Below are 24,559 nucleotides of genomic sequence, written 5' to 3'. Positions count from 1 at the left end.
AGAACAGAATATTTTTTAAAAGACAAACAAGTTTTCCTTAAAATTCATTGTAACATATGTTTCTTGGATATTTTGCTGCATTTTGATCTGTGCTTTCTCTAACATTCTGTCCCAACCATTTTCCTTACTCTCTAGAAGAAGAAGGGGCCTGAGCAGGGTGACCAGTGGGGTGACCACATGTTCCAATTTTATAGGGACAGTCCCGATATTGGATTTTCATACTTGCTATCTGGTCATCTTAGGCCTGAGTCTCTTTCACTTATACTAGTATAAATCAAGAATAACTCCAATGAACTCAAAGGAGTTAAGAACATAAGAATGGCCTTACTGGGTCAGACCAATGGTCCTCCTAGATCAGTATCCTGTCTCTGACAGTGACCCATCCAGGTGCTTCAGAGGGAATGAACAGAACAGGACAATTTCAAGTGATCTATCCCGTGTCATCCATTCTCAGCTTCTGGCATTTGGAGGTTTAGGTAATCTGGAGCAGGGGGTTGCATTACACTGACTTTACATTAGTGTGAGTAAACATTGAATCTGGCCCAACAAGTAGATCCTGCCCTGGAAGCAATAACCATCTGTGACACATGGCAACCCATTACGAAGCCCAACAGAGCTTCCAATGTTTGGCAGACTTTACTAGCTGAGATTTTGTTTTGCATTAAAAAAAATGAGTGCCTGTTACTTTGTGGCTTCCTGAGTCATTTTTAACATGAGGAGCAGTTTTTGGTTTAGATGAACATCTGGAACTTTTAACGGTCAGTTATTGAGTCTGTGATTGCCTAATCTAGCCAAACCCTGAGTCTCCACATCTTACAGTAGGATCTGAATTACTTGCAATGTTTAATGTATTGATCCTCACAACACTCCTTATGTGGAAGGGAAGTGCTATTATCCCCAGTTTACAGATGGGGAAACTGAGGCAAACCTGTTAGTTGTCTGATGTTACACAGGAAGTCTGTGATAGAGAAGTGACTTGAAGCCAGGTCTCCTAAGTGTGAGGCCAGCATCCTAGCCAGTGGACCATTCATCTTCTTATGTTACTTACACCTATGTTCTGATCCAGTAGCATTTTATACCCACTTTGTACAGACGTAAATGGCTATATAACCTAGTAAGCAGCTACACAATGTTGTCAGCTCTCATGATTTTATTGCAAGTGTAACACTGACAGATCCCAGTCGTCAGCAGCCAGGATCGAACCTGGGACCTCTGGAGCTAAATGCATGAGCCTCTACTGCGTGAACTAAAAGTCATGTGACTGTTAGCTAAGGCTGTAGCAGACTCATTAATCTGAAGTGGTCTAGGTGCCATTAGAGGGGGACAGAGCATCACACCCAGGAGGTGTGTGGTTACATACTTCCCCTAGCTGAGGAAGCACGTCCTGCGCTTCAGAGACTTCCCAGTTGAGCCCCCACTTGTAATGTCAACAGACCTCAGTTGTCATCGGGAAAGATCAAACCTAGGATCGCTGCAGCTAAATGCACGAGCCTCTACGGCAGTGTTCTTCACTGTAAGGCCCATGAGCCAGTGGCAGCTCCCATAGACCCTAAGTGCGGCTCCATGTTGATCACACTCTCCGGCAGTTTATCACAATTACTCTCACTGTTAAATATTTATACCTTATTTCTAATCTGAATTTGTCTCGCTTCAACTTCCAGCCATGGAATATGTTATATCTTTTTCTGCTAGATTGAAGAGTCCATTATTAAATATTTGTTCCCCATGTAGGTACTTATAGACTGTGATCAAGTCACCTTTTAATCTTCTCTTTGTTAAACTAAATAGATTAAGCTCCGTGAGTCTGTCAGTGTAAGGCATGTTTCCTAAACCTTTAATCAGTCTTGTGGCTCTTCTCTGAACTCTCTCTGATTTATCCACATCCTTCTTGAATTGTGGGCACCAGACCTGGACACAGTATTCCAGAAGCAGTCACACCAGTGCCAAATATAGAAGTAAAATAATCTCTCTACTATTCGAGATCCCCCTGTTTATGCATCCCATGACAAATATGAGGGTAGGGTGGCAGAAACAATCAGATTGTGTGATCAGTTGGGTAAGCAAGACATGAGTCATGGGTGTTATACAATATTTTGTTTTTTATTCTTATGTCCAAAGCAGGCAGGGTGGGCTGGTGCACAGACTTTGAAAAGCTGGAGTTTTAGAAAGAGTTGCTCTAAAAATCCCAGGCTTCTACCAAAACCAACATTCCTTCAGTTATTGGGCAAGTTCAAGTAATGCTGGGCAGGAGGTGTATATGAGAGTTGAGCTTTACTTAGTCTGGGAAAACTGAGTTAGCAAGAACTTCTATTCCAAATACAGGAAAATTCCTGCTCCACCTCATGTTATTCCAATATCATTGTCTATACACAGTTTTGAAGTGAACTCTACTTTTATTGGACTCTCCTCTGAGGTACTCTCATGGGAGCTAAAACAAACTTTGGTTGGAGGTCTAGGGCTGTGCCAGATCTGTGAAGCAGATGTGTGCTGCTGGGATTCAAGCACACTGTACCATGTGCTTCAGTTTACCCTCTCTGTACCTCACAAGCTGCTCCCACAATGCTGTCCTCTTATTGACATCTGTGATTTGATCTGAAGTGGACCCTTGGTCCCACTGCTGCTCTCCTTCAACAGCAGACTTCATCTAGAATAGAACTGGACATTCCATCGAATCAATTCTCTCAGTGATCCCTGTTCTAGTTGGAGCGTGTATGTGTAGAAATACACCTTCTTAGTCTACAGAATATGATCCCAGTTTTCATGAGAGACTTACTTCACTGACAAAAACAAGTTTTAGTCCTGGGGGAATTCTGCGACCCTGCACAATGCAGAATTTTGCAGAAATTAACATTGTGCATGCAGAATTTCCTTTTCCCCCGACAGAAATGAGCTGCAGTGTTGATAGCTGCCACTAGGGGCCACTGGATTCAGCAGATCCCAGCCCGAAAGTAGAAGACACTGCTGTGGGGAGGGAGAGGGAACTAGAGGGTTCCCAGCAGCTACAGTTCCCAGCATGCCCTGAGGGAAGGAGAGGGCGACACGCAGGAAACTCTGTACAAACCTGGGACTGAGCATCAGGCTGTTTCTCCCTCTGGATCCCTGGGCTCTGGGAGTGGGGGAGGAGTGTCTGGGCAAGGGGGGGGCCCTGCAGCGGACTTCTCGGGGAGAGAGGATGTGGGTATCTGGGCTGGGGGGCCCTGCAGCTGGGCTGTGGGTGGAAGGGGTGTGGGTGTATTGGCTGGGGGGCCCTCAACAGGTGGGCTCTGGGTGGGGGAGGGGTTGTGGGTGTCTAGCCCCCCAGCTGGATTCTGGGGAGAAAAGGGGGCAGAGAAAGAGGAACTGGGTTGTCAGAGGGGTTTCTTGAACTCTCTACTCCTGGGGGGATTTTTTTGTGTGTGTATTGTTACAGACATACTTGCTGACAGGTATTTTGAAATAAATTACCAAAATAATTGAAACTGACTTGATTATGTAGTGTTATTTTGACAAATAAAATTTGCAGAATTTTACAGAACTTTCAAATATTGTGCGCAGAATTTTTAATTTTTTGGTGCAGAATGCCCCCAGGAGTAAAGTTTTTACCCATTAGACTTGCACAGCTGAAAGGGCTAGGGGCATGTCTGCATTACAGTTTTTTGTGTTTGAACGCAATTGTGAAGAATCAGGTGAGCTGACATGATGATGTCCATGACTGAATTATCAATATAGACCTGGACAAATTGCATTCAGTGTCACGTTAGCTAACTAAGAATACTGTAGGTCAAATCTGAGATTTTACGGGGAGTCCACGGAAAATCCGCTTTTGAATGTCACATATCCTTATATGCAGTGTTGTTTAGCCATGTTGGTCCTAGGATATTAGAGAGACAAGGTGGGTGAGGTAATATCTTGGACCTAGTTGGTCCAATAAAATATATTACTTCACCCACCTTGCCCCTTTAATATATCCTTATGACCTTCAACATCTAGTAGTCAAGGAGGAGTCCTAATCTGATTATTCATACATTCAGAAACCCCCAATTCTGTCTGCCATCAGTGTTACTCAGAGCCTAGGTTTGGGGAATCTGCTACTTCTGGTTTAGAATCAGCAATATGAGTTATGGATCCTCTCTGGTCTGGGGAATGTTTGCTTGTTCTGTGTGAGCATGAGTGTGACACTTTTATGGTGGTTCAGAAGTAATCCTCAGGGTGCTGAAAAAGAACTTTGAATAGTTCTGTTAGGAATCTTCAGGTAAATGAAGATTAATCCTTCGTATCTAAAACAAAGCTTTATGGACATAGGATTTTATACTATTATTTTAAATGTAGAGCTGGGCCCAAGCCTCAAAGCTCAGATCTGGAGCCTAATGTCCCCAAAGGTTGGGGTTATAGAGAGCTGAAGATTTACTCCCATTTAACTGCTAAATACTGTGAAATGGAGCAAGTCTCTTCTCTTGCTATTCTTTAACAAAACCATCCTTAGGAATTTTATAGGAATTGTCTCTGATCCCTTACAGTTCCAGGAGGTATTTTTGAAAAGGGGTAGGAAACAGAGTCCCACTGAGGCCTGGTCTACAGTACGCGGTTATTTCAGAATTAGCCGCGTTACTTCGAAATAAAACTGATTCCGTCCACACGACCAAACCAGTTTTTTCGATTTAAAGGGCTCTTTAATCCAATTTCTGTACTCCACCTCAGCAAGTGGAGTAGTGCTAAAATCAAGATCGCAGTTCCAGGTTCCAGGTACTGTGGACGCAATTCGACGTTATTGGCCTCTAGGAGCTATCCCAGAATGCTCCCTTGTGACCGCTCTGACAACACTCTCAACTCCAATGCATTAGCCAGGTAGGCAGTAAAAGCCCCGGGAACTTTTGAATTTCCTGTTTGGTCACCATCAGCACAGGTGACCATCAGCACAGTCCACCATCACAGGTGATCATGCAGAGCCCACCATCACAAGAGACCATGCAGTCCTGGATTTGCAGATGAGCTCCAGCATGGTCCAAATGGGAGGTACTGGATCTCATCACATATTTGGGAGACAATCTGTTATGGCAGAACTACGTTCCAAAAAAAGAAATGCAAATACGTACGCTAAAGTCTCCAAGGCCATGATGGAAAGAGGCTACTCCAGGGACACAAAGCAGTGTCGTACAAAAATCAAGGAGCTCAGGCAAGCGTACCAAAAAGCCAGGGAGGTGAACGGGCACTCTGGGTCACAGCCCCATACATGCCGCTTCTACCGTGAGATGCATGCAATTATGCGGGGTGACACCACCACTACCCCACCATTGTCCGTGGACACCTGCAAGAGGGGAGTAGCACGGAGCGAGGAGGATGAGTTTTTGGAGGACGAAGAGGAGGAGGAGGAGGACAGTGCACAGGCGGCAAGTGGGAAATCCATTTTGTCCCCTAGCCAGGAACTATTCTGAACGCTGGAGACAATAGCCTCCCCCCACTCCCAAGACATGCTCCCGGACCATGACCCTGGAGAAGGCACTTCTGGTGAGTGAGAGCTTGATTGGAGCCATGTGGTGGGGGGTGGGGGGAAACCCAGCCGTGCTGGGCTGTTCATGTTTAGTTTAAAGGGCTCATCCCTGCTCAGAGCCTCATCGGAGCCACGCGGTGGGTGGGGGGAGGGTGTTGTGTGAAGCAATCATCCCAGAGACCCCGGCAGTTTGAAAGCATTGAAATGAATGTGTACCCCTAGGGCTTACCATGGCTGCCTGCAAGTTGAATTCTGTTGCCCGGCAGCATGTGATGGCTTACTCACACCAAAGTGGCAGGCACATCAGTTTAAGAGGCAAAATGCGACCTTGTACAGAAAGAACATGTGCTGTGTACTATGAATAGCCTGTTTCACTGAGAAAGAGTGTCCCCTTTGTACTCTAAAATGTATCTTTTAAAATACTACCCTCCCTTTTTCTCCTCCCGCAGGTGCAAATGTTTCAACGTGGCCCCTATCTACTCCGTCCCAGAGGCTGGTCCAGATTAGAAGGCGGAAAAAACGAACTCGGGACGACATGTTCGCCGAGCTCATGCAGTCCTCCCACACTGATAGGGCCCCGCTGAATGCATGGAGGCAAACAATTGCGGAGTCGCGTAAAGCATTACACGAATATGAAGAGAGGAGGGACGCACACGATGAGAGCAAGCAGGATGCTATGGTCAAGCTCATGGGGGAGCAAACTGACATGCTCCGCTGTATGGTGGATCTAATGCAGGAAAGGCAGCAAGACCACAGACTGCCGCTGCAGCCCCTGTATAACTGCCCTCACTCCTCCCCAAGTTCCATAGCCTCCTCATCCAGACACCCAAGAACATGGGTCGGGGGGAGGCTACGGGGACCCACACGGTCAACCCCAGAGGATTGCACAAGCAGCAGAAAGCTGGCATATCTGAAATTTTTATTTGGTTTCTGGAGTTGTCCTTCCCTCCTCTTCCACCCCCCTAACCAATGCCCCCCGTCCCCCGTCTAGCTTCTGATTTCTCTCAATGTTTTGTGCAACAATTAATAAAGAACGTTTTTTAAACAATTGTGACTTTATTTCCTTTAATATATATAGGGGGCGGGTAACTTTAAGAGAAACAAACACAACTGTCACACCGTACCCTGGCCAGTCATGAAACTGGCTTTCAAAGCTTCTCTGATATACAGTGCGCCCTGCTGCACTCTTCTAATCGCCCTGTTGTCTGGCTGTGTGAAACTGGCTGCCAGGCGAGTTGCCTCAACCTCCCACCCCGCCATAAACGTTTCCCCATTACTCTCACAGATATTGTGGAGCACACAACAAGCAGCAATTACATTTGGAATATTGCTTGTGCTGAGATCTAACCGAGTCAGTAAACTGCGCCAGCGCGCTTTGAAACGTCCAAAAGCACATTCTACCACCTTTCTGCACTTGCTGAGCCCATAGTTGGGCTGCTCCTTACTACTGTCCAGGGTGCCTGTGTACGGCTTCATAAGCCATGGAATTAAGGGGTAGGCTGGGTCCCCGAGGACAACTATAGGCATTTCAACATCCCCAACAATAATTTTCTGGTCTGGGAAGTAAGTCTCTTCCTGCAGCTGTTCAAACAGACCAGAGTTCCTGAAGATGCGAGCATCATGCACTTTTCCTGGCCATCCCACGCTGACGTCAGTGAAATGTCCCTTGTGATCCACCAGTGCTTGCAGCACCATGGAAAAGTACCCCTTGCGGTTTACGTACTGGCCGCCCCGTCTATAGGGATATCCGTTCCGTCTATCACCCCGCCACAGTTAGGGAACCCCAGCGCATTAAAGCCATCCACAATGGTCTGCACATTTTCCAAAGTCACTACCCTTGATAGCAGCTGGTCAATGATTGCGCTGGCTACTTGGAGCACAGCAGCCCCCACAGTAGATTTGTCCACTCCAAACTGATTCCCGACTGACCGGTAGCTGCAGGCTTCGGGCGTTGCAAGCTTCCACAGGGCTATGGCCACTCGCTTCTCAACTGTGAGGGCTGCTCTCATTTTGGTGTCTTTGCGCTTCAGGACAGGGGACAGCAAGTCACAAAGTTCCATGAAAGTGGTCCTACACATACTAAAGTTTCGCAGCCACTGGGAATCATCCCATACCTGCTACCCTATGCGGTCCCACCAGTCTGTGCTTGTTTCCCAGGCCCAGATTTGGCGTTCCACAGCATGAATCTGGCCAACACCACCATGATCTCCCAATCGCCACATGCCGTGCTTCTAGGAACGTCTGTGTCCATGTCCTCATCAGTATATAATCGTGCTGTCGTCGCTTCCTCGCCCGGTTTTGCAGGTACTGCACATACTGCTGGATAATGCACGAGGTATTTACAATGGTCAGAACTGCAGCAGAGATCTGAGCGGGCTCCATGGCTATGGCACCTGCATGGGTAATCCTGGAAAAAGGGCACGAAACGTAGGACAGCAAAGTGGCGGCGGAAGAGGTGCTGTTTGGTTCACGGTAGCCGAAAAAAGGCCAGAAATGGTTGTCTTCTGTAGTTTTCATGGAGGCAGGAGCCCAGGACAGACAACATGGAGAAGCTCGGTAGCGCGGCAAGAGCGGGAGAGCAGAGTTGGCGGCGGAAGCTGTACTGCTTGGTTCACGATGGCCAAGCAGAGTTGGCAGCGGAAGCGTTCGATGAGGAGAAAGAGTAGATACTAGATATTACATAGGAAGACGAGGGGAAATGTGAGGTGGATTCATAGTAGCAGGAGAGCAGCGGTGCCCGTCTGCTGAAAGCAGTATTGCATCTGCATGCCAAAAAGGCGCGAAATGATTGTCTGCCATAGCTTTCAAGAAAGGAGGAGCGACTGAAGACACACACCCAGAAACACCTGCGAGAATGTTTTTGCCCCATCATGCCCTGGGACCTTAACCCAGAATTCCAATGGGCGGCGGGGACTGTGGGAACTGTGGGATAGCTACCCACAGTGCACCGCTCCGACATTCGATGCTAGCCTCGGTACTGTGGATGCACTCCAACGAATTCACGCGCTTTAGTGGGGCACAGAAGACCGAATATATAAAGTCACTTCCGAAAATTTGAATAGAATCAATTCGAAATAATTTCGTACTGTAGACGTACCCTTAGAGTAAATACATATCAGTCCTGGAAACCTTTCTCTGTGGTTAGACCAGGTCTTATTTAAAAGAGAAGTGAGAGAGAAACTATCTGAGGGAAATATACTGCAGTACAATCCCAGTGTGAATAATTGAAGTGGAATCTGGAATGCACACCATCTTATTGGGGAGTTCTGGAGACTGCATCTGATCGGAAGAACTGACTGTTACCTGAGAGGTAATGGAGAAGTTGCTGGCCCAAAGCTCTGTAGTCTCAGTCCACTGTGGAATAGAGATGCCAAGGTCAGGGGAGGCACCCCTTAGTAGCACAGCAAGTATATGGGTTTTGAAAACCAGGCACCAGTCCAAGGCCTAAACACAACCTCACAAAGCGATTGTTCGGTGATGCCAAGGGCAGCAAGAAAGCTTCCCTCTGAGGAAAGGATGCCAGGATTTCTGAGACAGGGATGGCACAGGAGACATGAGAATCCTGTAATCTCCTCTTACACCCCCCGAACATTTGAACATACCTTGAGCAGGGCTAGCTGACACGGCATTGGAAATGCCTGCATCCTGCTACACACAGATTAAAATGTGACAGATACCCATGCTATACAACTATGAAATAGAGCTCTGCAGTACTCTGGGGTGGTTGGGGGCCTTATTATTGTAATGGAATTGCTGTGCTGGTTGGAGGAGCAGCTGTTTCTTTGTCCCCTAAAGGTGTGGCACCTCCCTGCTGGCAGAGGGAAGTACCTCTGAGAGGATGTTTGCGGGGGTATGTGCTTCCTGCATGTGCAGAAAGAGGAATTGCTGGTATAGCAGTACTACTAGCAGCAGGAGGGGACAGGGCCGTCCTTAGGCATACGCAGCATATACGGCTGCATAGGGCACCCAAAAATTTGGGGCACCATTCCCCTCGCTGGCTGCAGCTGGAATTCTCTCTTCTTTGGCCCCACCCCCACACTGGGCTGGCGGCTTCTTCCCGCCCCCAACCCCACCCCCTCTCTCCTCAGCCCACCAGCAGATGGCTCCAGCCTCTGGCTCTGCTGCCCCAGTCCCAGGGAGCCCAGAGTGGCGCAGCCAGTCACTGGTGGCTCAGCAGCCCAACCCACTGCCACCCAGAGCAGAGTCCCTCCCTGTACCCTGCCTGCCTACATCACTTGATCTCCAGCAGGCGCCAGGCTGGGGCCAGGACAGGAGGAGCAAAACTTCCACGTGAGTCTGCGGGGGGGAATGGAGGTGAGGGGGACTTAAAATGACAGTCTGCTCACTGTCTCTTACACTTCCCAACACACACACACAGTTTCTCACACCCACATACACTCTGCCTCTCACGAGTCACAGTTCCCCATACAGATTGTCACACGTACACAGTCTCACACTCCCCAACACACACGCTGTCACACAGTCACACACACTGGTGCTCTCTCTCTCTCTCACACACACACACAGTCACGCATACACACAACACACTTGTATTATTGTTGTTGTTACTGTTTGGTACTTCCTGTCAAAATGCTCGTGGTGAGCCAGGAATGGCTAGGGGCTCCAGGAGGGCCATGGGCTCTGGCAGGATGCAGCCCCCTTGTGACAGCACAAAGCCAGCCTTGAGCCAGTGCCGCAGCATTTGCTGCGTACGAAGCTCGGAGTATGTTAGCAATGGGCGAAGGTTCTGAGGGTCCGCGGGAGGGGGTGGTGGCTGTGTCCCATTGACACACTGAGGTCAGCGGCACCAGCTGGGGACCGTCTTCAGTGGAGCATAGGGGCACCAGTTTAATAATACTGCATAGGGCCCCATAAATCCTAAGGACAGCCCTGGGTGGGGAACTGCCTTTCTATCCTCTGCCAGTAATAAATAGAGATGATTCTCTTGCTTACTGAGCTCTGCCTGCATCATCAATCCAGGGACTGACCATTTTTAAAAATCAGTGTTGAAACCTGTTTCCAAACACTGCCAATTTCCCACTGTGGGAAAGGCCCAAGTGTTGCAAGAGGCCTTGGGTATTTTCTTGCAAGCAAAAATGTTGTTAATCCATGCCCCTGAAAGCAATGTAGAAAGGGGTTCAGTTGTCATTTCTTCACACATACACCTCAGTACTTTAGACCTGGGCTGCAGGGCTGAAGTTATGGGCCCTGATTCTGATCTCAATCTGGTGCAACTCAGCAGCAATTCCACTGAAGTCAATGGAGCGACATCAGTATAAAATGCACAGATTTGTAGTTTTTAGGGCCAGAAGGGACCATTATGATCATCTAATCTGACCTCCTGCATAACATGGGCCAGGGAATTTCTCCCAGTGATTCCTGTCTCTAGGCCAATAACTTGTGGCTGAACTAAAGCACATCATGCTAAATATCAGGATTTGTTTGGCATGAAGATACTGCTGCTGAGGTACAGAGTTCAGGTCACCAATACAACTGCCATCAAGTCAGACAAAAAATGACCAGTGATCTATGTAGTAGAACCCAAAACAGTATCCCCAGCTGCTTACTGATGTAAGTGAGATCAAAATCAGGCCCTCCTGTGTTTGAGACATAACCATATTGGTCTTTTCTCAACTCATTAGAGCCTCTTTTCTTTTTTATTCTTTCCTTTCCTCTTTCAGCCTTCTCTAGTCAGATGACATGGCTCTGGGAAACTTTCCCACTGTGTAGATAGTTACTCCATTACCTCTGTTACCGTACATTTGTTTAATTAATTGCTCATTTTGTTCCTGAGCTGTCGTGCTGGCCCAGTGCGTCTAAGGTATGCATGAGTGCCTAAAAGGTGACGAGCCTCCGAAGGATGACTCTGTCCCTTTAATTTATTTATAGGACTTGGGCACATGATCCCCTATTAATTGCAGGCACTGTTAGTTTAGCCTGACTTGAGATATTGTAGTGCTGGTTCCAGGCCCCTTTGGCTGACGCTGCAGCAAGTTATGAAATAAGTAACACCACAGAAATATTGATCAACCCATTTCAGAAAGAGAAATAGTCAAGTTTATGTGATATGAAGTATGGACCTGAAGCTGTACTGAAGCTTCTGCCAATGAGAGCCCGTCTTCAAATCCTTTGACCACTTTTAAAGGGAATACTAAGGGTATACACCCACGGTTTTATTATTTCTTATGAGGCTTAAGCACATTGGGGTCTACCACTGCACTACCATGGAAGAGCTTAAAATGAATCTGAACCATGAAAATGGAGGGACACTGCCTGGCAAGTGACCCCTTCCTTGGCCAACAAGAAGGCCAGGTTAAGGAAGCTGCAACAGGAGATGAAACAAACAGGCATCCCAATGCACATCAGTATATGGGAGCCCTGGAACCAGATCCTGAGCCCACTGACAGCTCCTTTGTGCCCTTCCAGCAACATGCAGCAGTCTTGGAGTTAGGCTAAGCAGGCAGCTGGAGATTTCCCTGGCTCTAGGCCGCCACCACCCTCACAGTTGCTGGTGTAGAGGATACATGGGGAGTGCTCTCCTCTCTGGTGATTCACAGTTCCCCTTTGGGGCTATTACACGTGGCCATCAGAGTAACACTGAGACTTCTGTAACTTATGTGGGGGGCCAAACTGGCCTCTGTAGCAACCTTGGGGATTGAGGAAGTGCCAAGATAGCATAAAACCATGTTGCCTTCTCCCCTCAGGGCCTGTACTGACAACAGCTCATCCAGGCCCAAGGACTGGGGCCCTGGCTCTGCTACTGACTGGTTAAGGACTTTGGCAAGTCATTTGGCCTGTAGTTCAGTTACTCGATCTGTTCAATAGGGATGATACTTACCTACCTGCCTGTAGGAGGTGCACAGCCACCAACAGTGCTGCTTAGTGATCATGCAGGGGTTGGTTGGTCATCTCCCTGTGGAAACACAGTCCTGTCCTTCAGTGCCTCACCTAAAGGGTTTCCAGTCCTCCCCTTTAGCAAAGGGATTTGGGGGACTGGGCTATCAAACAGTCAGTCTTTTCCAGCTGGCCTCTCACCCTAGGTAAAGGCTCTTTGTCACTATAACATCCTCTTGAGTGGGTAGGGGAGCCCGGGCTACCCTCTCCACTGGCCTACGGTCCAGGACCCAGTGGGTGGGTGGCTCCAATCAGCATACTGGGGTGCTAAGCAGCCTCTCCCCGGACTACTTCCTCTTTTAGCTTCCCAGAGTAAATCACTTCAGTCTAGTCTCTGACCTGCACACTCAGTCCCCGGCCTCTCCTTTGTAAATTGGTATAGGTCTGTGGTGTCAGGCCTCAGGCAATCAGCTTCTGGGAGCACTTTCCCCTCAGAATAGCTGTCTGGTCCATTCCACCCCCTTCCTCTTTTTGAGCTTTTCTCCCCTTTTTAAAGCCCTGCCTCCAGCTTGTGCAGGCTTGACAGGTGTGTCTGAGTGGGGCTGCCTGAGCCCAGAGCTGTTTCTTAACCCCTTGCAGTCCAGTGTGGGATTTGTATACCCCATCACATATAGACCCCCTCAAAACAGGACCTGGCATCTTGTTCTCCAGCCCTGCGACCCCACCCTTGTGGGAAAAGGAATCTATATTCTGGTGGGTCCTCCCAGCACAGTGAAGTACCTGAAAACTATACAGTTGTAATGAAAGGTACTACTGCATAATCCAGAGGTTGATGTCCTTCAGCCAACACAGAAGGTCATAGTCCATCACTAATGAGAAGGGATTTTCCACTAAATAATATCTATATCCCATTTCACAGCCAAAGCTTCTTTTTCTATGAGTTCTCCCAGGGGAACAGTTTCCTGCATTTATAGAGGACAAGTTGCTCCTCTCCTTCAACTTCCTAAGAAGGGATTCCTCCAAGTCCTCCTGCAGAGGCATCAGTTTGCAACATAAACTTTTTTTTCAAAGTCTGGGTGAAAAAGTACCAGGTCCTGACACACACGGTTCTTTAGAGTCCTGAATGCCCAGTTGCACTCTTCCAACCAAATGATCTTTTTGGGACTAGTACCTTCACAAGATCTGTGTGGGGCATTGCAATAGCGTCAAAGTCTGCTATGAATCTTCTATAATAGCGCACTAGATGCAAAAAGCTCCATACCTGTTTTCTGGTTATTGGGGTGGGAAAAGTTATAAGGCCTGAACTTTGCAATTAATGGTCGGAATCTGCCCTGCCCCATGGTGTAGCCAAGGTATGTGACTTCCCGGTTCGCCAACCTACACTTGGCCAAGTTCACCGTGAGTCCTGCACGCTCAAGGGCTTGGAGGGTGGACATAACATGACACACATGGTCATCCCAATTATGATTGTAAATCACTATCTCATCTATGTATGTTGCCACATTTTGGCTATGTGGCCACAGCACTTGGTCCATGACTTTCTGGAAAGTGGCTGCTGCCCCATAGAGGCTAAATGGCATAGTGCAGAACTGGCACAGACCTAATGGGATGGAGAAAACTGTCTTCTCCAGAGACTCTGATATCAGAGGGATCTGCCACACCCCTTCGTGAGGTCTAGGGTGGAGATATACTTGGCCGCTCCCAGTTTTTCTAGCAACTTGTCAACCCCAAGGGTTTCTAGTCCTCCCCTATAGCACAGGAATTTGAGGGACTGGGCCCTTGAACAGTCAGTCTTTTCCAGCTGGCCTCTCAGCCTAGGTGAAGGCTCTTTGTTGTTGTAATGTCCTCTTGGAATGGGTAGGGGAGCCCAGGCTGCCTTCTCCACTAGGTTCTGGTCCAGAGCCCAATGTGTGGGTGTCTCCAATTGACACACTGGGGTGCTAATCAGCCATCCCATGGACCACTTCCTGCCCCAGCCTCCTTTAGCTTCCAGAGTAAATCACTTCAGTCTAATTTCTGACCTGCACACTGAGTCCTGGGCCTCTCATCTGTAGGTTGGTACAGGTCTGTGGTGTCAAGTCTCAGGCAATAAGCTCCTGGGCAGTACTTTCACCTCAGAGCAGCCATCTGCTCCCTTCCACCCACCTGCCCCCACTTTGAGCTTTTCTCTCCTTTTTAAAGCCCTGCCTTCAGCTTGTGCAGGTTTGGCAGGTGTGTCTGGGCAGGGCTGCGCAAGCCCAGAGCTGTTCCTTAACCCCTTGCTCTCCAATGTGGGATTTGTCTACCTCATCACACTGTCCCACAAGGGTTCTGTAAGGATTAATTAGTATTTGCACAGAGATTTGAACATGCTGAGCCCTATATAAATGCTATTATTATTATTATTAATGAATTATTATTTTATGAGCATTAGAACTCTTGCACATAAAACAGTGTTCCTTTTCTGCACACAGGATATGCCATCCACCATCTGGCCAGCTGCAGGGGTGGGTATAGGTGAATCACAAAGTACCCATTTGGATTTCTTTTTTCTTTAAACCCTAACTTTTATTTCACACAGAAAGAAGATTCCAAGGAAGGTTGTTGACTTCGTGTAATTTCTGTGAGGCACTCAGATACCATGCTGCTGCGCATGCTATTGATAGATGAGATTAGATAAAGGAGAAGGAGTGAGATCAAATAGCAGTTTTCTGTTACTAGCTCCCAGACAGCTGAGATGGAGCTCAGATATGAGTGGGATGGGCATTCTAGAAACACCTAAGATAGGCATGTCATTGAGAAGCAATTAAATAAACCATCCTCTTCCCCCACAACTATGAACTTTATAGTTGCTTCCTCCAGCCCCATTAGATTCTTTTCCATTCCAAAGAGGCAGCAGCTTTCCTCTTTTAGTTGCAACATTTCCAGCTGCTTTGATCTCTGCCTGTTAGGGTTCTTGGGATTACCTCACACCACTCAAACTCATTCTTTGATATATATTTGGGTAAATTAATGGGTCCATCCTACTGAGTAGAGACAACTGATACAGTAAAAATACCTGAGCTAAAAAGGCCCTAGAAGAGCTCTCCTACATTTGAGGTTAGACTTTTCCTCCCACTGATTACAGGTCCTGCTGCCTGTGTAATTAACAGTACGTTATTCAGTAGTTTGAAAAATATTACAAGCTGCTGGGCACACTCACATGGGGTTTATCATGGGCACTGTTCTCTGAGAGGTGCTTGACTGGGAATATTAATGGGGATGGTCAAATCCACTCCATCCACAGAAAGCCACAATAAGTAGGTTCTGCATGGGGGAGCGTAGGGCAGCTGGGAAGAAGAATTCTACCATCCTAATCCAGATCCAGTGAGTGGGTCCTTGTTACCCTGCCCCTCCTCCCTCAGCTATACTGGAGTAGCAACCCCAACGACCCTTCTACACCAATCCCATGGAGTGTTGGGGCCACTGGATCCATGTAAACATGGATCACATGGACCCTCCGATGGCCGGCTTGTGCCTCCTATCCTTCCAGCCTTCTACCCCAGAGGATGTGGAGGCTTATTCTATTGCATATAAGGGTCTGGAGAGCTTTGTGCTGGGTCCCTATATCATGGGGGAGAGGGGTAAATATCATCAAGGGTGTATAAAGGGGTCATGCAGAGGGTGTAAGAAGCAAGCAGCCTGGTGCCTCAGTGTTTTGGACAGACCTGAGGATCTGGGCCAGGGGTCGGCAACCTTTCGGAAGTGGTGTGCTGAGTCTTCATTTATTCACTCTAATTTAAGGTTTCGCGTGCCAAAGTAATACATTTTAACATTTCTAGAAGGTCTCTTTCCACAAGTCTATCATATCTAACTAAACTATTGTTGTATGTAAAGTAAATAAGGTTTTTAAAATGTTTAAGAAGGTTCATTTAAAATTAAATTAAAATGCAGAGGCCCCCGGACCAGTGGCCAGGACCCGGGCAGCGTGAGCGCCACTGAAAATCAGCTAGCGTGCTGCCTTTGGCACGCATGCCATAGGTTGCCTACCCCTGATCTGGGCTAATAATACTACTCACACAAGTAAGCATTTGCAGAATAGGGCCGAATGTTTGGGTCTGGCATACAGTATTATGTGACCTTGCAGTCTACTTCTTGGTGGATTAGCACAGCCAGGGCTAGATTGAGGGGCAGGTGACCTAGACAACCACCTGGGGTGCCAGGCTTGGGGAGCGCTGGGCTCGGGGTGCTGTTTATGTTGTTAGCGACAAAAGGGAAAATAGAATATTTGAAGTAACATGGTTCAGGCTTCTGTATTTGCTTATATATGGCATGAATAAATACAGATTTACAAATCCTAGCATGCAAATTTATTGTCTTATATGATAGAGATAAATCATGCATGCAAATCATGTATCCAAGTCGTGAAATGGGCTACAAATGCAATGAAAAATAAGGTATTCAAAAGTTTTAACAAATGGGGTTGGGGACGCCATTTGGACTAGGGCTGGCCCTGAGCACAGCCAGACTGGTAGAAGAAAGTACAGTCAAATTTTAAGCAGAAAAGAAACATGGGACAGGAAGTAAAAGGAGAACATACAGAAAAAGTCAAGAGGAAATGCAGGAAAAAGTAAATGAGATACAACAACTTCATCAAAGCAGAGCATGTGGGATTGGTGGGATATGGGTAGATCTGGCTGGGCTTGGGTGGCAACCTGTCACAAAGGGGAGGAGCCAATCAGAGAAGGTTGGGGATCACTGTGTTAGTCTGAGCTACCTGTTATGCTAAGAATAGAGACTAAGGTCAGTAAACCAAATCCAGGGAACCATCTCTGTGTTGTAATCTTCTCCAAAATTAAACTGAATGGCCTTCCTAATAATCCTAGTGAATTCACATCACAGGCAAACTGTCTTGCCATTACTCCTTTGTCTCATGAATATAAAGGGAACATGAGACTTTGATTTTCATTTTCCCCACACAATTACTGTACAGAGGAATGGCAGTGGAGACACCTAGTTCAGGATAACATAAGGAAGCCCAATGTACATATTTTTAATTGCTCCCCATGATGGACAGTATGGATGGTGGGGACAGGAGGTTAGATAGAATGATAGCCAAGTGTGCTTTGCTGGGTCTTATGGGCAAATCAGTAAAATGGCAGTAAAATTTGGGAAATAATGAAAAGTTGAGATACTGGGCTATGTGAATGCAAAAGCAGGAGAAACTGGGACTGATTCCTAGCTGGTAGAAACACATGTACCTCCATTGAAAGCACCAGTGTGAAGCGCTCTCTGTGTGCATAATGCTTAATTAGCAGGCAGCCCCACTATACACTAGCCCCATGTAGAGTGCATTAAAATAAATTAAATTCAAGGTGACAAAGGTCTCGATAATTGTAGCAAGGTTCCACCTCTGTCAAGAAAAGCTGCACTCTTTATGCCAGCTGGAGCAAAGGGCCCTTGGCACCAATTGCTAGTTAGAAACCCAGAAGAACCCAATATCTAATAAGGCATCCAAAGGTCAAATTAATGATCCAAATGGAAGTCACATTCCCAGCACAAAAGGTGCTGATAGAGGGCATGACTCTCCACTATATTACTCCAGTTTTATGTTGGGCTACACCAGTGCAAAAATGGATTAACACAGTGATGAATCAGGACCATAATTGCAAGCTCTTCTGTGTGCTTGTCTCAATTCCCAACTTTATCTGATTTAATATGACCACTTATTTTTATAGGCAGAGCAGGTAGCGACACCTCTAGTTTAGATTCCTGAACACTTTCCATGATAAGAACTTGCTTTCAGCTGCTTACAACTTTGCCGAACTTAAAATGTTTGGGCTGACATTCTACATGCCAAGTGTCTGCCAAAGCCTGAATTTTTTTTGGAAAGTTTCAGCTACAAATGATACAGCCATTGCCAAGAATGAGGTTGGAGAAAAATACAGTATTTGCCCATGTTAAAATATTCTTACTACTGCTTTGGTGAGAAGCTTTAGTGACTCCAGGATTTGGATCAGGGTCTTGAAATTTGGCAGGGCAGTTGATGTCAGGTATGTGCCTTTTGCTGCCCCAGTGAAATTTCACCTACGTTTGGCCAACTCATAAGCCTCAAAAAAAAAAAAAAAAAAAAAAATCCCTCAATTTGCATGTATGAAGTAGAGACTTCTTAGAGTTTGGCAGCTACATTCTCCACAGATTCCATCTGCACTGAGAGTGCTCCGTGCTGATCAGCCTATGCATGCGGCTGCCTCCCCACAGTGTGACTGAGCATACTCCACAAGGCTGCAGGTGCTGATCAGAACTTTCCTTTTGTTCCTCCCAGCTGCTGTGGACTGGAACTAAGAGCAGGGTGACTCGCTCTCCGGTGCTCAGTGCTCCTCCTGCTGGCACACAGGCAGTATGGGGGAGAAGGATGAAGCTGTCTGTTTTGAATGTTAGAAGCATAGGACTGCAAGGGGCCTTGAGAGGTCCTCTAGTCCAGTGCCCTGCACTCATGGCAGGACTAAGTATTGTCTAGACCATCCCTGACAGATGTTTGTCTAACTAACTCCTAAAAACCTCCAATGATGGATATTCCACAACCTCCCTAGGCAATTTATTCCAGTGCTTAACCACCTCCTTGACAGTTAGGAAGTTTTTCCTAATGTCCAACCTAAACTGTCCTTGTTAAAGTTAAGCCCATTCCTTTTGTCCTATCCTCAGAGGTTAACGAGAACAAATTTTCTGCCTCCTCCTTGCAACAGCTTGAAAACTATTATACCTGTCCCCTCTCAGTCTTCTCTTCTCCAGACTAAACAAAACCAATTCTTTCAATCTTCCCTCATAGGTCATGTCATCTACACCTTTAATCATTTTTGTTGCTCACCTCTGGACTTTCTCCAATTTGTCCACATCTTTCCTGAAATGTGGCACCCAGAACTGGACACAATACTCCAGTTGAGGCCTAATCAGCACAGAGTAGAGTGGAAGAATTACTTCTTGTGTCTTGCTTACAACATTTCTAATACATCCCAGAACAAAGTTTTTTGCAATAGTGTTACACTGTTGAATCATATTTAGCTTGTGATTCACTATGACCCACAGATCCCATTCTGCAGTACTCCTTCCTAGACAGTCATTTCCCATTTTGTATGTATGCAACTGATTATTCCTTCCTAAGTGGAGTACTTTGCATTTGCCCTTGTTGAATTTCATCCTATTTACTTCAGGCCATTTCTCCAGTTTGTCCAGGTCATTTTGAATTTTGATCCTATCCTCCAAAGCACTTACAACCTGTGTTCCCTCTAAACTGTGTTCCTGTGCGGCCACACAAGAGGTCATCAGGGGCTGTGCAGCTGATTAGTACAGGCGTGCACATAGGGTTGTAGCCACAGATGGGCCTGGAGAATATGTAGGTAGGTAGATCAGTGGGGTGAGGTGGGGGGATAGTGATGGGGAAGCTTGGGGCATGCAAAGCTGTGGTTGGGAGAGACTCCTCTTCCCCAGCTCTGGGACTGAAGTGGGGAGAATCATCACTCCCGCAGCCCCGGGGCTGCAGCAGGGAGAGAGGGCTCTCCCCCAGCTTGGGTTGCAGCGGGGGGAGAGGACTCCCATCAGCCCAGGGCTGTGGTGGGGACAGACACCTCTCTCCCAGCTCTGGGGTTGTGGTAGGAAGAGATGTCTCACTCCCCAGCTGAGGGACCCAGTTCTCTTGGGCTTAGCCAAGCAGTTTGTTTCTCCTGCAGTCCAATCAGTACTCATCAGCTGGGGATGACTGGCCGGCTCTGATGCAGCAGCACCCCGGGTGACTTTTTTTGATCTGATACTTTTTAATGTAAAAGGCCCAGTGTAGTAACGTGAAAACCTCAACTGTTAGGGGGCTTATTCCTTCACCCACTTACTTCCCTGATCCTTCTCGCATGCACAGAGAGCAACAATACCCAAAGTCCAAAGGTGCAAACAATTCAATGTTTATTGGGGTGAACTTCCAGCAAGCATGATTCCAGTTTCCTTCCTTAGTGTCCCCCTTCCAGCTCTGACACCACAGAGCCTTACACCTGCGTCCCTGTTCCCATTCCTGCCCTTAGCCAAACATGATTCCAATTTCCCCACCCCCATTCCCTGTTCCCAATTCCCCCTTTAGCAAAACATGATTCCAATTTCCCCACCCCCACTTCCTGATTGACTGCAGACTATATGGTAAAACTTGAGTTCTGCTTAGCTATACGTTAACCAATCATTTTCCTGAAATTTAACTAACCAATCCTAACATATTGTAACATGATTATGTAACCAATTATATTCCACCACCTTAATTAGTTTACACCCAGCAAAATTAATTTTTTTGAAGCAGACAGAAACAATCACAGAACCAGACAGAGATTATACAGACAAATAATAGGGAAATGGGGACTACAGTGATAGAACAAAGAAATGAGGATTTCACATCCCAGCTATTGATAAGTGAGTTCTTACCAGACAGGATGCTATCCAACTAAGTTTCCTTTTACATTTTGTAGGCACTTCCCTTTCTCTGGAGGTGATAGGCATTATCCGGATAGGAGTGTATTCCTAACAGCCCAATAGCACTTTCTTTCAATGTGACTAGTTTGGAATGTGAGGATGTGACCTGTCGCTTCCCAGCTTACGGCTGTCTCTGTTGCTTAGCCAAAGATCTTAGCCTAAGAACAGGGCCTCAGACTGTCACAGTAAGAGAAAGACCTTACGCTGGCAGACAGTGATTTTGATTCTTTCTTTTATACCTCTAACTAGCCAAGTGATAAGAATACACCTAAATTCTTAGAGTATAGGCCTTTACAGACAGGCCTGAATATCTATATCCTAACATCAACCACATAAGATCCCCCTCTCTCTAAATTTCCCTTTTGCCCTTACTTAAAAAAAACCTGACAGTATTCTACTGAGTAGTTACCCTGCACACTGTAGTAGCACTGCTGCACAATGCAGCACTGTTGGAGAAATAGCGTGGCACTTTTGTATAAGGAGAGCATAATGGTTCTGTCACGGTGGGAGGGATTTGAATGCAACTCTCAGAAGTTAATTTCGAGCATGAACGAAGGGAACTGGTTACTCAGTCAGACTCTGAGAATCAACCAAACACTAGGTGTATGGTTGTTCCCTAGACCTACTCCTTCCTCTTTCCCCTCAAGGTTTGCCACTGCAGGGAAGAAGAGTAAAAGTATGGTTGGAGGATGTAGGTTCACCTTGAGACATTCTTTGGGTGGGTAACCTTAACCAAGCTTTTCTGAATGTCCAAATATTGTTTTTGTGTTGAAGGCTGGATAAATGTTCCTGTGCATGTGGATTCTTTGGTGTCCCTTGTAATTGGTTGCTTAATTTTTTGCTCCATTATCTTTCTGAGTACTGAAGTTAAGATGACTGGTCTGTAATTCCCTGGGTTGTCCTTACTTCCCATTTTACAGATGGGCACTATATTTACCCTTTTCCAGTCGTCTGGAATCTCTCCCATTTTCACTTCTGGTAGCCAGCCAAGGTAACCACCGCCAGGTAGGAGTCCAGATGCCTCACCCCCTCCTCCATCCGAACCCCCTGCCCCAGCCTTGAGCTCCCACCCGCACCCAAACTCCCTCACAGAGCCCACACCCGCTCCTGCACCCCACCCGCCTGCCCCAGCCCGGTGAAAGTGCATGACGGTGGAGAGAAGCAAGGCAGGGACAGTAGGGAAATGGAGAGGGCGAGGGCCTTGGAGAAGGGGCAGGGTAAGGGTGTCTGTGCGATTAGATGGTTGCCAACCCTAATGCTGTCCCTGCTGGTTGAGGGCCAGAGCGTGACCAGCGATTTTGTGGGCTAAGTTACGGGCCGAGGTCAGCCTGAGCGCTGTGACGCTGGGCCAGCAGCAGCCATACATCACCCCCACTCAGACTCCCGCTGCACGGGAGCTGGAGCCCGTCCCTAGGAAACGGGCCCAGCGGAAACTACGCTTTTACCAACGCCGCTTCCGGCGGGCCGCGGGACCAATCACACGCGGCCGTGGTACTAGGGACCGGCCAATGGGGCCGAGGCTGGCGGCGGTTGAAGTTTAAACTCTCGAACGGAGCGGGCGAGCTGGCGGCTGTTGGGACTTAGATACGGAGGAGCGGAGCCGGTGGCCTGCGCGGGCCTGCGGTTGCCGCACTGGGTGGGTGAGCGCGGCTCGAGCGGAGGATGTCCTGGTTGGGCTCGGCGGGGCGGCGGCAGCCTAGGGGAGGAAGGTCTGGGCGGCCCGGGGAGCGCTGTTCCTGGAAGCGCTGAAGGCAGAACGGCTCCGGGGCGGCTCCGCCATTGCTGGGTCAGCGGGGTGTCCCGGGGCCATCGGGAAGGGCTGGGCCTTCGGACGTGCCACAGGGATCTCAGCGCCTCGGTCTCCCTCCTCCCTGCGGGGGCTACAAACCACCTTGTGGCAGATGCACCAACGCAGACACGGCCCCGCCCGCCCCGCGCAATGGGGGCGGCTGCTGAGCCTCCTTCCCGGCCCCCTTTTTTTGGCCTGGCAGGATTAGGTTGTTATGGGTAAATGTCAACTCGCCTGGATTTCACCCTACACCGGCCAACCCACAGAAACCTCTTTCTCTCGATCATTCCTGCCCCGTACGGGATAGGCAAAGGAAGAAAAACACAACCCGAGAGCTTCTGATGCAAGGATGTTTAGTTTGTATAGTTTTGTCCTCTGATGTTGAGAGATTGTGTTTTAACGGTTATAAAGCTTTACCTTTTTAAACCTCCATCTCTGCAGTCACTCAGTATTTATTGTCCTGACTGTCACCCCCCCCCCATCATTTCCTGCAACTGTGAAAATGTAAATTGATAAAAATCAAAATGCTTAAAATGCATAATTTAATGCTACTGTGAACATTTAAATAGGAAAAATGCTTAAAATAAGCATCTATATTATCCATCAAAATGATAAAACATGGGATTCTGCCAAGTCTATGAAAGAGCCACAGTGGCTGTGCTGTTGCAGCCAACACTTAAGATTGGTGATTCATTTAGTTAATATCCCATCAAGGTCCTCTATCTCATAATCACTTTTCTCAAGTTGCAGCTTTAAAATAACAGGAGTCCATGGTATTGTATCTGTCTGGCCCACCCCCTTTTACTATAGCATCTAAGTGCCTCACAATCTTTAATGCAGTTATCCTCATGACGCCTCTGCAATGCAGGAAAGTGCTGTTATCCCCGTTTTACACCTGGGGAACTGAGGCACAGAGAGAAGTAAGTGACTTGCCTGAGGTTGTGGGAAGTCTGTGGCAGAGTAGAGAATTAGGTGTGTGAAGTAAGTCCCAGGCTAGCACCCAAAGCTGGACCATCCTTTCTCTATTGTTTACTCTCTTGTGCTGTGTTTCAGGAGAGGTCACCATGTCGCAGGAGTGGAATGAGTGGGAACTGAGTAAAGAGAATGTGCAGCCCCTGAGGCAGGGGCGAATCATGTCTACCCTGCAGGAAGTCTTGGCTCAGCAGGAGACTTCCAGCCACACAGCTATTCAGCAGCAAAAACAGTGAGTAAAATGTTGACCTATTTTCATCAGTGTTTCTGTACCTTCTGTTGGGTTTCCACTATTAGTCTCCTGGCTATAAGAAGAGCGTAGGGAGCAGAAGTACAATCCGAATCTTTACTAATGCTGCCATGTATGGTTGTATCACACTAAAGCTGTCAAAGGCAATTTGCCTTTTATGCAATGTATAGATGAAGGGCTGGTGCCAGAGGGAATTCCTTTCAGGGTTCAATAGTAGAACATTGAGAACCCCTGCCTTAGTGCTCGCAGTTTAAAACTCTGGGGGTCAGGACCCCTCAGGGGGTCATGAGGTTATTACATGGGGGTTGCGAGCTGTCAGTCTCCACCCCAGCATTTATAATAGTGCTTTGCTTCCAACATTTATAATGGTGTTAAATATATACACAAGATTTTTAAAATGTATATTGGGGGGGGGGGGGTCGCACTCAGAGGCTTGCTGTGTGAAAGGGGTCACCAGTAAAAAAGGTTTGAGAACACTGCACTAAGGAGAATCTCTTGTGTCTGAATATTCTTCTAAAGAGGAATATACAAAAATTACAGGAGGATGTCCTTCCTCCCCCTCCTCACCCCCCCTCTGCTTTATACTAATCTTCCAAATGAAAGTACTGAACAGGGAAGGCGCAACTCCTACCATAATCTAGTGGGGGAAGCTACTTGCCAGGGAAAAATACCTGTCACTATAATAATCCATCAAAATGGGCTACCTATCAGTTCATTATCTTTCCCTCCCTAGTAACTTCCTATAACAGGGTACAAGAATTCTCTTTGATGGGACCATATGACT

General features: G+C 47.3%; 1 protein-coding gene across 2 annotated transcripts in view; it reads left to right on the top strand.

The window, feature by feature from the left end:
• BUB1B (BUB1 mitotic checkpoint serine/threonine kinase B) overlaps positions 1–24,559 on the top strand; it is a 138,147-nt gene that overhangs the window by 71,960 nt on the left and 41,628 nt on the right. The window contains exons 1-2 of one of the 2 annotated variants that reach the window (XM_077818905.1): positions 22,316–22,400; positions 23,607–23,757. In XM_077818905.1, coding sequence (XP_077675031.1) covers positions 23,618–23,757 — 140 coding nt within the window. In that variant the 5' untranslated portion in view covers positions 22,316–22,400; positions 23,607–23,617. Of the gene's footprint in view, positions 1–22,315; positions 22,401–23,606; positions 23,758–24,559 lie in introns of those variants that run through there. The other variant, XM_077818906.1, reaches the window with a different exon arrangement.

Source organism: Eretmochelys imbricata, chromosome 6 (assembly GCF_965152235.1).
Source record: "Eretmochelys imbricata isolate rEreImb1 chromosome 6, rEreImb1.hap1, whole genome shotgun sequence".
In the NCBI taxonomy this organism is placed as follows: Eukaryota; Metazoa; Chordata; order Testudines; family Cheloniidae; genus Eretmochelys; species Eretmochelys imbricata.
This window is presented reverse-complemented; position numbering and strand designations above follow the sequence as displayed.